Below are 13,691 nucleotides of genomic sequence, written 5' to 3' on the forward strand. Positions count from 1 at the left end.
TCTAAGTCATGCCAGGAATCAAACCGGGCAATCTGGTTAGGAAGCCCATGCTCTGAACTACTACACTGTATTGCTTTATTACAAACTAGAGGCCTAATACACGAAATTCGTACACTGGTAGGGTCCCTAGTAGCTGCTGGCCGGGGCCTCCCTCTCTTCCCCCAGCTGGCCCAGCACCCTGGTCGAACTCCCAGATAATTCCCGGTTGAGGGGACAATTTGCATACTACGCTTTTATTATATAGGATAAGAGATATTCTGTGTTATCACACGGAGCTCAGAATCTCCTGTAGAAAGAAATAGAACCCAGTATTGCTGCATGTTCTGAGAAAAGGAGATTGAGTGCTCCTAGCTGAGGTGGATATCAGGGAAGGCTTCTTAGAAAAGACTTGCCCATTCCTCAACTGGAACACTAAGATAAAAAAACTACTTACCCTTCAGCAACATTCAAGGATTAAATAAGAGAATTATAGAAAGCAGGCAGAGCACAATGTCTAATAATAATTATTATTATTACCTATCCTGTTTACTGGCCCAAGACCAGGATAACAAACCATCTTGACAGGATGTAGCTTTTACTTCCTGATGTTTTTGCTAAAAGGACAGAGACAGGAAGGAAGAAGCTGGTTGAAGACAAACAAATATTAACTCCTGCCTCAGCATAATTCACCACCACCACTCTAAGTGACTGAAGCAATTTCTCACTACGTTTTGCATTTTCACTTCCAAGAACTTCTCTATTTAGCCACTTTACTTTCAGAGCAAGGGTTCTTGAAAATGGTTTCATGGAGAGTTTTCAAGGGTCTGGAAACTCTTGAAATAAGTACAAAATGGTATACATAGATACACCTTTTTTTTCCCCTGGGTACAGTTTACTAGTCTTCAACAGATTCTCAAAGGAGCTGCTTGAAAACAAAAACAGGTACTCAAAATATGAAAAATCAGCCCACTAACCTCATGTCCCTGTGAGGATTAAAAATCCTTTTGTCAATAAAATTTTCTACTATAGTCTTCAAAATAAGCTATTACTGAGCAGCTCTTTTGCTTATTTCATCATTTAACATATGGCCTCTAGTCTGCCATAAACTTTGTGGGAATTAAGTCTGGGAAATATTCTAATATTTATAACATACTCTGACTTATTCAACTTACTAACCTATACTGAGATTCTATGGTTTCAGGCAATGAGTGCATTAATTTTTAAACCTATCCAAATGAATAAGACACAGCTCTTGACCTAAAGGAGTTTAAATTTCTTTAAAAGGCATATTTAAAAACAGACCATAATAAAATGCAGTGAGTAAAAGTCTCTAGAAATAGACAGGAAAGAGCAACTAGCAATCAACCTTTCAGGGAAGGTTTGACAAAGGAGATGGTATTTAAGCTGAAATTTGAAGCATCAGTGAAAGTTTACAAAGCAAAAGGTATCTCAGGCAAAGGGGAACAGCAGGATCAGAGGCAAAGAGAATAAAAGTAGTGGCATGTTGCGGTGAGAAGTAATAAGCCCACCCACCATTTGGCTGGAGAAGAGGGATGAAACTAAACAGTAGATTAGAGCACTATGCTGAACACTGAGAGTACAAGAGCAAACATACTGTGACTGCTCCCAAGATACTTAGTGTTATCAGTGTTTACTACCCGGGATGGCCAAGGCAGAAGAATCGTCAGTGAGCCAAGGGAACACCAGGAAGGAAGAGCCTTTATGCCATACTCAGAAAAGTGAACTGGATCCAGTAGGAATGGGGAGTCACTAAGGGATCTGAGTTGTACTTTATATATCAACTAGAGGCCTAGTGCACAAATTCGTGCACCAGTGGGGTCCCTTGGCCTGGCCTGCGGATTGGGCCAAAACTGGCAGCTCTCTGACATCCCCTGAGGGGTCCCAGATTGCGAGAGGGCGCATGCCAGGCTGATGGACCCCACCGGTGCACGATCAGGGCCGGGAGGGATGCGGGAGGTTGGCCAGCCAGGGAGGGACTGCAGGAGGGTTCCAGGGCGTGTCCGGCCCATCTCACTCAGTCCCGATTGGCCAGACCCCAGCAGCAAGCTCACCTGCCAGTCGGAGCGTCTGCCCCATGGTGGTCAGTGCATATCATAGTGACTGGTTGACTTTCTGGCCCCTGGTGGTCAGTGCACGTCATAGCGGCTGGTCGACTGCCCCCTGGTGGTCAGTGCACGTCATAGCAGCCTTAGCATATCATTAGCATGTTACACTTTGATTGAACAGCCAACAGGTCGACCTGACACTTAGCATATTAGGCTTTTATTATATGGGACTGGAGGTAGGATGGTCAAGAAACCCAAAGCAGAGAGTCAATTAGGAGGTTATAAGAGTGGTCCAGATAAGAGATAAAGGCTAAAACTAAGAAACAGAAAAAACTATGGGCAGATTTCAACAAAATTGAATCAATTATTTTTTCATCTATTACATAAGCTAAGCAATACAATAGTGAACAAGCAAATAGTCCCTATGCCTAAAAGTAGTCTAGTGAGCCAAAACCGGTTTGGCTCAGTAGATAGAGCGTCAGCCTGCGGACTGAAAGGTCCTAGGTTCGATTCCGGTCAAGGGCATGTACCTTGGTTGCAGGCACATCCCCAGTAGGAGGTGTGCAGGAGGCAGCTGGTCGATGTTTCTCTCTCATCGATGTTTCTAACTCTCTATCCCTCTCCCTTCCTCTCTGTAAAAAATCAATAAAATATATTTTTTTTAAAAAAGTAGCCTAGTGAGAAATCCAAACAAAATAGGCAATTATAATAAAGTACAGTAAGTATAAGACCAAGTACAATAGGCTGTTACATAAGATTTGACAGGTGCAGGTTTGGGACATAAAATGAGAGGGCTTCCTCTTCTGGAGGAAATGATGTCTAAGGCGAGATTTGAAGGATGAGGAAGAGTTAATTAGGCAAAGGAAATGGGAAGGTAGGAATGATTTCAAGAAACATTTCAAGATAGAAGAATAGGAGGAGAGGAAGAAAAATCTCAAGTTTGTCTCAAGTTTGTAGCTTGAGTGACTAGATGAACAGTGATGTCACTGAGAAAGGGAAATAAAAGAGATAAAGACAGTGGTCAGGGAAAGATTAGAAAGTCATATCCTACTGGATATTCAGATGAAAACACTGGTTGGCAATAAAAAATATAAAAGTTGAGCTCAGGTGAGAGATCTAGGTATTTGATATGATTATTACATTATTATCTTTGCTTTTCCTTTTTTTAAATTAAAAGTATCATACTAATTTAACTTGATTGACATACTTAAATGCCTATGTAGCAAAAGTTGAAGGAATTAGTGACCTAAACAAACAGCTATAAAAGAGAATTTTAACAATCATAATTTTAGCTGGGTAGATGAGTCTCATTATGACATTACTGGAGTTGACAGATGATGGAAGTTTATCTACATTTTAGATCTCACCTAAATAAAAACCAAGGAAAGTATTTTCACAAATGTCAAATCATGTATCATACATTTATAAAACATGACTACAACTTAAAACCTAAAAAGGTTTTGGAGTTCTATGATTTTCTTACTAAGACAGTCGCAAAATGTTAGGTATGTTTTTTATGTTAGCTGGGATTCACTAAGCAATACTGCCACTAGTATGACTTAACATTAGGGTTACTAAAACTTAGGGAAAGCTCAGTTGACCAAAATGTAATTAATAATTGCAAATGTTTGCACTGGCAAGAACATTTTATGTATGATGCTCTACTTCCTATCAAAACACACAATAGAACGTTTCATATGTTAAATAACTTCTCTTAAAGTCAAGCAAGTCTTAGAATACTGGTGTCCATTTTCATAGGCCTGAGAGGCATAGAAGACAAGCATTTTCAAATCTAGATACTAGATAATTATATATATATATAAGGCAAAAAAAAAAAGTTAATGGGCCATATATGGACCACATGATCATGAAAAGTCTACACACCATTACAGACTCAGTGATTAAACTTTTACTTCTATTCCGAACCACAGTAAAAACTTTTTAAATCTTAATGAGAGGCAGACTAATATAATAGGAAGAATACAGAAGTAAAACTTATACAACTAGCACGATTGATGATTTGATGTGTGAATTTGGATTTGATTTTTTTTCACAAGTAAGAAAGAAAGTGGGACTTTTTGATATTCAAGGGTTTTTTTCTTTTGCTTTATTTTTTACTTCCGATATTAGAGACTTATGTAACAGGCAAAGGCAATTTTTTAGCAGGAAATAAGAATTTGGTAGAAGGCAGATGCGCTGAAAACAATGACATTTTAAAAGGTACCCAGACTATTTACAGTATGTCGAGTCATATTGTTCAGAGAGGTTGATCGCTGAAATTAATAGTGATTTAAAGTTATACTGTCTTCTGCAGATTTACCTCCCCAGAATGCATTTTTCCATCTTGCAGAATTTTCATGTGGGGATACCCTCTCCTCTACTTCATATGGTATCAGTGGCAAATTACCACCTACCACTCCCAGGACAGAGTTCGTGAAAAACCAAATATATACATCCTTTACCTGATTGTTTCAGGGGTAGGCATGGCGCTAAGCTAGTCCAATCAGGTTGAATCTTAAAACTTTTCCAGGAACTGCCAGAAGAGAGGCACTCCACTAGATTTGAAATGATAAGTACAGGCTAAGTATGCTATAGCCCCCTTGACAACATAATGGGAAAATCCATCTGAGAATGGATCAAACCCAGTGTAAGTGGAAACAAGAAATGGAGAGAGCAGCTCTAGTCGGTTTGGCTCAGGGTAGAGCATCGGCCTGAGGACTGAAGGGTCCTGGTTTGATTCCGGTCAAGTGCATATACCGGGGTTGTGGGCTCAATCTCCAGCAGGGTGGTGGAGGCGGGGGAGGGGAGGGGGGTGCGGCGGGGTGCAGGAGGCAGCCGGTCAGTGATTTTCTGTCATCATTGATGATTCTATCTCTCCCTCTCCCTTCCTCTCTCTGAAATCAATAAAAATATATTTTAAAAAAAAAGAAATGGGGAGAGCAAGAGAACTGATTATATTATTTGAGCCCCAGTATAAAGCTATGCTTTAAGCTATCACTATCTCTAAGAGGTCTTAGTTTCAAAAGTCAACAAATTCACTCTCACTTAAGTTAGACTGGGTTGGTTCTTTCTTGCAACTGAAAAAAAAAATCACAACTAAGTTTCTCTACAACAATCTCAATGTTCAAATGGATGAGAAAAGATCATTGCCAAGTTCTTGCCATATAATCCAGATAAATTATTTAACACCCTATGTCTCAACACCATCAATAAAATAAAATGTCAGTCATTATCTGCATCAAAGTGTTGTGAAGGTAAGGAAAAGTAGAGTTTTTGTAAACATAGTGATATTTAAATACAATGCCTTATAGATGGAAAAATGGCCTCATTTCAAAAAAAGTAATTTTAGGAGGTCATTTTTATCATGAATATTGCCATAAACTTTCCAGGGAATACAGAAATTAAGAAAATCAATAATACTTGCTATATTTATTTATTTTGTTTTGTTTTAAAATATATTTTTATTGATTTCAGAGAGGGAGAAAGAAGGAGAGAGAGAAGGAAGGAGGGAGGGAGGGAGGGAGTGGAGGAGGAAGGGAACAAGGGAGAAAGGAAGGAGAAAAAAAGAGAAAGAGACATAATTTATATAGTCATCTGTAATTTTACTTTACATACCTTTGTAGGTCAACTAGTTCATTGTTAAGGGTATCTAGCTCCTTAATAGCAGAGAAATCTGCAACAGGACTTGATCCTATGATGTTCTAAAAATTAAAAGTTTACATTTATACATTATTACTATAAAATTATAATGGCAAAGCATTTAAAATGTTTAAAAGCACTACATGCATATAGGGTATTACATTTTTTATGGTATTACTAACAATTTTAACTCATTTAAGAACACCACATCTAGTGCAATTTTAAACACACACACAATTATATACTAAGACATTTTCCCTTAAATTCTCTAACCTATTGTTCTATATTATGTATCTTCACTTCAGATCCCAATGCCTTTGTCATTTGATCCTAGCCTGTCCAGTACCTTGCAATACAACAGATATCAGATTTATATTTTTAAAATCTTTTTTTTTAAAATATATTTTATTGATTTTTCACAGAGAGGAAGGGAGAGGGATAAAGAGTTAGAAACATCGATGAGAAACATCAATCAGCTGCCCCCTGCACACCCCTCACTGGGGATATGCCCGCAACCAAGTTACATGCCCCTGACTGGAATCGAACCTGGGACCCTTGAGTCTGCAGGCTGACACTCTATCCACTGAGCCAAACTGGTTAGGGCTAAAATGTTTTTAAAAATAGATTTTTATTGATTTCAGAAATGAAGGGAGAGAGAAAGAGAGAGAGAAATATCAATGATGAGAGAGAATCATTGATCAGCTGCCCTCTGCCTACCCGCTACTGGGGATTGAGCCCACAACCCGGGCATGTGCCCTTGACCAGAAATGAACCCAGGACCCTTCAGTCTACAGGCGGATGCTCTATCCACTGAAGCAAACCGGCTAGGGCAGATATCAGATTTATAAAGTACTTCCTCCCCTAAAGTATATGTTTCTTGTGGAGATGAATGCTGATTTATCTGTAATTGTATCATCTGGCACAGAGTTAGTGCACAAATTTTTATTGAGTATTAAAATTATAATGGTGGTAATTTTATTTAATTCAACAAATACTTGCTTTTGTTAAATACTTTAGTGTCTACCTTAATTAAAGTAAAACATACTGCTCAGGCATGTTCCATAGTAAATATTAAACTATCTTCATATAAGACAGCCTTTCCATAAAATTCTCTTTCAATAATGAAGGTGTCAAAATTGGTCTGTGAATGGTACTTGCAGTTAGAAAATCTAGTTGGATTTATTTTTGGCTCTGCTATGATCTTCACTGTAAAATAGAGAAGTAATTTCTGCCCTGCCCACCTTAAAAATTAAATGAAATAAATATTACATGTGAAGTCACTCTATAAACTTTATATTTTATAAATGTAAGCTACTCTTATAATTAACTTCATCAATAGAAGCTGTTCTTAAAAGATGGATGGCCTCCCAATGAGGTGCTTCCACCTTGGCTCAATCTTCTTTGTGAAATGATTTCCACACCTCTTCCATCACTCTAACTCAAAAAGAGTGACTCACATGTGATAGTCATTCACTGTTAAAAATACCATCAAATAAGAAGAGTGAGACGAACAATTTTAACCTCAAACAAGTTAGAAGGTGAAACCACAGATGACTACAGAGGAAGATTAGTGTACTGTAGTTGGTACACAGTTTGTGTCACTCCTCAATTGCTGACACAAAAATTAAACTCCCATACTACAGCAATAAAATGACATACAACTAGGAGGCATGGAGAAAGTCCAGCTAACAGTATATGAAGTATATGGGCATATAAAGAAAAATGTAACATGTCCCCTTCTTTCAATATATTTTCTCTCACACTGTTTTGTACAATACACAAAAATTCCACTTTGGTGATTTTAAGTAGATTAGAGAGCTTAGGGAAGGCAAGTAAAATGCACACAAGGACCAAGTGACAACCTGGGACAAAAGCATGCTGTTTAGGTATTTTCTCTGCATCAACTTTGCTGCATAAAAAACCTCTAACTTCAAAATGTATCTTGTAAACCAAAAACTGCAATGCTAAAAAGACATAAAGTAAAGCTCTAACCTTGAGAGAGTAAAGAAACTGACAGTACAAGAAAGGCAAAAAGTAGAGTGCTGCAGAATGGAAAACATAGTCCAAACTAGAAAAAAATACAGAAAGGAAAGCAACATTCGTAAAAGGATTAGTCACAGCTGCAAAAAAAAAAAAAAAAAAAAAAAAAAAAAAATGCAATTCTAAAAAAATAATCAGATTATTAAGAGAAGAAAGATTATTTGAAAGACAAAAACAAATGTGAGTTTTAATTTTTAAGGTTAAAAATTTTGGTTAATAGATAAGAAACAGTGACAAAATCCCATTTTGATGACATAAACAGATGGGGTGTCTATGCTCCAGTGAATGGACTTCAAACAAATCTGTTACATTAAAAACTCTGTAGAGCAGATACAACTTGAAGTGTTTACTAATGTTATAGAGACTTCAATGAACAACATAATTTGCTTCAGCAAATTCTGTCATATCTGTAATTTGTGTTGGTGAGAGATTAAGTGGGTATAAAATGAAGGCAGCAAGGGGAAAAAAAAAACGTCTATATAAGGAAAAGAAAGGGTGAAACAAATAATCATTCCAGAACTGAGGTAGTTATAGCAGTGGGCATCAGTACAGATTTGTAACCGTTATCTTTATAAGTGGCATCATTTTTAGCCTTCTCCACAACTTAGGGAACCCACGTCCTATATCATATGAAATGTCCAAAAATTCATAAAATATTCCCCCCAAAAAACTCATAAAGCAGATAATCAAATACTTATTTAAAAATAAGAATAAAAACTCTGAGAACCAACTTTTGTGCCTGGTGGCTATACAATTCCATTTAGATGACTTAGAAAATACCCAATTTTGACTTTAATGAGATTTGTTTAAATGAGATTTTTCAACCTACATGACAAAATTAATGCAAAATCAAAATATTCTACTGACATTTTAAAGAATACTTTCCTCATACCACACATTTAACAACTATAACTACAGCAATGGCTACTTTATAGGTCATAGGAAATTTGCAGTTTCAGAGCATGTATTTTTAACAGCAAATCCTTTTAAAGCTCTGTTAAGGCCAATATATTGTAAATGCACTATACTTGGAGGGTTTATAGATGAGAGAAAAACCAAGACACAACATGGCTAAACAATGTAGTTTTGAAAGTTCCTATTGCTGGCCAGAAAACAAAACAGCAAAACCTGTTCCTAGCTGTACAGGTATGAAACTCGGCTGTATGCTCAGGAACAGAGGGTCATCTATATGGTAAAACCACAGATTTCTCCTCAATATAATGTTTTTTCTAGTTTTTTTAATTTAAATTTAAAACTGATGTCAAGCAATTATAATCTCCTTGATTTTGTTTTCAAAATTATATTGTTTTGTAAGAGTAAATCATCAAATGAAACCCAATAATTTAATTCTTATGGATTTCATTTAAATTTTATACCCTATTCATAAAAATTAATCCACAGATCCAGGAGGGGAAAAATAAGACATTTTTCCAATTTTGAGACTGAAAAATGTGGTTGCCATATGTGTGATGAATGATGGGGTAAATGAGGGGCAGCCCAAGGATATCATACATGCATTCAGCATATCTATAGTCACAAACTAAACCACAAACAGTATACTCCTCTGCTCCTAGCCAGATATATTTCTCTACCATTCTGTCCAAATCGAGTTTGTCATCTGACATAGCTTTTGTTCCTTTCTGTTAATGCATTCAGGTTTTCTTCTAAGTTGTCTTACCTTTTGTAAATTGGCCCTGTCTGATGGTGGAATCATCTCAGGAGTAAGAATATGAGGAGGATCAATGCCCTTTATTAACTTCTGATTGATTAAGTGAAAAGCCAAGGCAAACTGATCCTTTGAAAGCTTCCCACAGTCCTTCGTGTCACATAATGCCCTGTACAAATAAACAAAATGAACAGTATATAAATGCCACAACTACCACTCTAAAAGTCTAATGTGACTATTTAAAAATGATTAGTTGAATTAAAAAAGGTCATACTAATTTGTGGCTTGCCCAAAACTCACTCAAATGTTAGAAGCAAGAGAACAAAACAGATAGACAGAGACACAGAGACAGACAGAATGTTGGCCCTGGTGCTGAGCAAAGGCCTCTAATCTGGGTTTATTTTGTACTTTTTCTTACCAATTTCCACAACCACTACTGAGTAAGAGTTGTAGTGGACCAAAGAATCTCAACATTGTCTACTCCCAATACTTCAACATTAAAAGATATAAAAAAATGAAACCTAAGTTTCAACAAAATTGGTTCACTAGTTGTATTAGAATGATTCTAAAACAAGCAAAAACTTCTACGTCAGCTTGCTTCCTGCAACTCGGAGTAGGAGGATATAAGGATCACCAAGTTAAAGCAGAAACAACAGCTGCAAATGGAGATCACATGTGAAGAAAGGCAGCAATCTGGAAAGCTTTACAAAATCACTTGAAGAGAAACAGCAAATGTTTTATTCTATTTTCTTTTTTTTAAAGCTTAGCTTTCTGAAGTCCTGATCTGTTTGATTCATTGAAAACTAATTTGACCGGACAAAAAGGCTACCGGTTATAGCAGTAGTTCTCAACCTTCCTAATGCTGTGACCCTTTAATACAGTTCCTCATGTTGTGGTGACCCCCAACCATAAAATTATTTTCATTGGTACTTCATAACTGTAATTTTGCTACTGTTATGAATCGTAATGTAAATATCTAATATGCAGGATGTATTTTCATTGTTACAAATTGAACATAATGAAAGCATAGTGATAAATCACAAAAACAATATGTAATTATATATGTGTTTTCCGATGGTTTTAGGCAACCCCTGTGAAAGGGTCGTTCGACCCCCAAAGGGGTCGCGACCCACAGGTTGAGAACCGCTGGGTTATAGGTTACAGTGTCAAAGAAACATTGAATTTCAGCTTTTGTACTTATTTATTCTTGTGGTCTTAGCCAAATTTTTAACCTCTCCGAGCCTTAATTTCTTCATCTCTAAAGTGGAGATAACATCCATCTTGCAAGATTACTATGAGAATTAAAGTCGAAGTACATAAAAAGTGTGGGCATAATGCCACACCCATAACAGCTGCCATTTTACTGAGCATTGTGCCTAGCCTAGGCACTCAAAAGTGGCAGCTATTATTAGTTACGCATATAATTTTTCCCAGTATTGGGTTCTTGTTCCTTTTAAGGCAGAACTACTGTCCTCCTTTGTTCGACCCTTTGGTGCATGGGCCAATGCTCTAATCACTAAGCACACCAGCCAGGGCAAGGCTTGTTTTTTTAAGGACCAAGTATGTAAAACCAATGTGAAGGTATAAAAGTATACATATGCCCTACAGAATTGTACAGATATGCCTTAAAGACACTTTAAATTTCAAATTTTGTATTCTCCCTTAAAAATTTAAGTTTGGCCCTAGCCAGTTTGGCTCAGTGGATAGAGCCTTGGCCTGTGGACCGAAGGGTCCTGGATTCGATTCCAGTCAAGGGCACATGCCAGAGTTGCGGGTTCCATCCCGAGTGGGGGTCGTGCAGGAGGTAGCAGATTGGTGGCTCTCTCTCATCATTGATGTTTCTATCTCTCTCTCCCTCTTCCTTCCTCTCTGAAATTAATAAAAATATTTTTTTAAAAATTTAAGTTTGCCTTAGTTGGTTTGGCTCAGTGGATAAAGCGTCGACCTGCGGACTGAGGGGTCTCAGGTTTGATTCTGGCCAGCATGCCTGGGTTGCAGGCTCAATCCCCAGTAGGGGGCATGCAGGAGGCAGCCGATTAATGAATCTCATCATTGATGTTTCTCTCTCTCTCTTCCCCTTCCTCTCTGAAATCAATAAAAAGTATTTTAAAAAATTTAAGTTTAATTGATATATATTGATATATAGATAGATAGATGATAGATAGATAGATAGATAGATGCTGCATTTTAACATTCTAATAACAATTATCTGACACTGTCAATCTTATAAAATGTCAGGTAACCCATTCTCCAGCTTTTGTCCATCATCCAGAAGAAATCCTCAGTTTTTCTATAAGGAATTCCGAAACAAAAAATTTCCTATTGATAAATGCCTAAAAATAATAATGCATAAAACTAGATTTAATACAAACCATATTTGTTTTTAAAATCCACTTAAAAATGTTATTTATTAATTTGAGAGAGAGATAGGAAGGAAGAGGGAGGGGGGGAGAGAGAGAGAAAGATTGATTTGTTGTTCCACTTATTTATGCATTCATTGGTTGTTTCTTGTATGTGCCCTGACTGGAGATCAAATCTTCAACCTTGGCATATTGAGACAACGCTCTAACCACTTAGTTACCCAGCTAGGGTAAATCAATTTAAATAAAGTCTTACCAAATGTGGGCTAGTAAGGTAGAAGGTAAACCTGTCTTCAGAAAGATTTCACGGACTTCCAATCCAGAAACAAATCCATCCATATCTTTATCAGTTTTCAGGAAGATTTCATCATATTTAGCTTTTTCTGAAGGTGATACAACCCACTACACAAAAAAATAATTACATATATACACATATACATATATAGTATTTCTACCAAAATAAAACAAACTTTGAAGTGACATCTTTTAACACATGACAGTATCTGTCACAAATTCTGAGCAATTTTATTCCACTAACTACTAAGTATAGCAACAGCATATCATTTTCATCAGATCCCTGACTGAAATGTTGTGGTCAACAAAAAATTACAGAAGAAAAATATAGGTCAGTGGAACTACATTTATAGATGCCCATTTACTTTTTTCTTTTTAAGTAATGAGTAAATTCAAGCACAGTTAACTCTTGACTTATAACCAGATGAATATGGGTAAGTGGAGAGTTTGTTTAAACAAAATATTCAGATAATTCTCAATCTCCAATTTTTATAGTTTCATTCAGCATTACTAACTATATACAAATTGGCTGACTTGCATAGCCTGTCATTATTTTTCTTTATGCAACCTGACAAAAAGCAGGTTGGAGGGGAAAAAGGCCTTGTATAACCCAAAATTGGATAATTTGAACCCAAAGATCAAGAGTTAACTAGAGATTAAACAAATAAGAACACCTATTAACTACGCCAGGGCAAGCATTCCAGATTAGTATAGAGCAGTGGTTGGCAAACTGCGGCTCATGAGCCACATGCGGCTCTTTGGCCTCTTGAGTGTGGCTCTTCCACAAAATACCATGTGCGGCGCGCACATACAGTGCGATTGAAACTTCGTGGCCCATGCGCAGGAGTCGGTATTTTGTGGAAGAGCCAAAGAGCTGCATGTGGCTCACGAGCCACAGTTTGCCGATCACTGGAGAGTATCTGCTACCTCTAACTTTAATTCTAGTTGATCAAGGCAAAGCCAATTAAACCTCCATATGATCTAAGTAAGGCCAAATGCAGAAGGATTACCTATTTTCTTTGGAACATCACATTATTCAGATGCAATAAGAGGGAGCTCTAAATCTTGATCCCTTTGACTGCCTCTTCTATCTTCATCAAGCAATCAACTGTTAAATGCCATGCAGTTTGTTTTTTTTAAAAAAGGTTTTTTAACACTGATAAATCTATACCTGTCTTAACGGTGCTTTGGTAGGTAAAATGCCTACAGGTGGTAAGGAGTGGTAAGATTCCTTGGCTGCTGAAGTGGGGATCAACTGCACAGAGCCTGATATACTGACCGTTTTCCTCTTTGAAGGTGGCACCAAGGCTGGAGGCAAGGACATTGGCACAGGTTCTTTCTCAAGTGCGCAGTACACCAAAAACATGGCCTTCAAAACAGATAAACCAGGGTCATACATATTAAAATAATTTACTATCATCCACCCATTGAATTGATTACTATTCAATAACAAAGCATCTTCAAACTGTCTGAAATCTTTTTAAAGAAATTAGGCTGTAAGAAAAGATATCCAAGACACACTGATGAACATGATAAAAGTATGGTGTTGGACAGTATGTATGCCAGTATGTACACTGAGTCATCTTGTGTATTAAGGGGGTAATAACTATTCCTATTTGCTTATATTTGCATTAAGATCTCTAGAAG

At 37.1% G+C, this 13,691-nt stretch overlaps 1 protein-coding gene across 3 annotated transcripts in view; it reads right to left on the reverse strand.

Annotated features, from left to right (window-relative positions):
• The window catches only part of EPS15 (epidermal growth factor receptor pathway substrate 15), a 110,716-nt gene that overhangs the window by 53,970 nt on the left and 43,055 nt on the right, over window positions 1-13,691 (reverse strand). For 2 of the 3 annotated variants that reach the window (XM_070405100.1, XM_070405101.1), the window contains exons 9-12: window positions 13,324-13,413; window positions 12,007-12,152; window positions 9,403-9,559; window positions 5,661-5,746 (exon numbers count right to left, since the gene is read on the reverse strand). In XM_070405100.1, coding sequence (XP_070261201.1) covers window positions 5,661-5,746; window positions 9,403-9,559; window positions 12,007-12,152; window positions 13,324-13,413 — 479 coding nt within the window. Of the gene's footprint in view, window positions 1-5,660; window positions 5,747-9,402; window positions 9,560-12,006; window positions 12,153-13,215; window positions 13,414-13,691 lie in introns of all 3 variants that reach the window. The other variant, XM_070405099.1, reaches the window with a different exon arrangement.

This window comes from Myotis yumanensis, unplaced genomic scaffold (genome assembly GCF_028538775.1).
Source record: "Myotis yumanensis isolate MYYU_CA2020_CCGP unplaced genomic scaffold, mMyoYum1.0.hap1 SCAF_2, whole genome shotgun sequence".
Classification (NCBI taxonomy): domain Eukaryota; kingdom Metazoa; phylum Chordata; class Mammalia; order Chiroptera; family Vespertilionidae; genus Myotis; species Myotis yumanensis.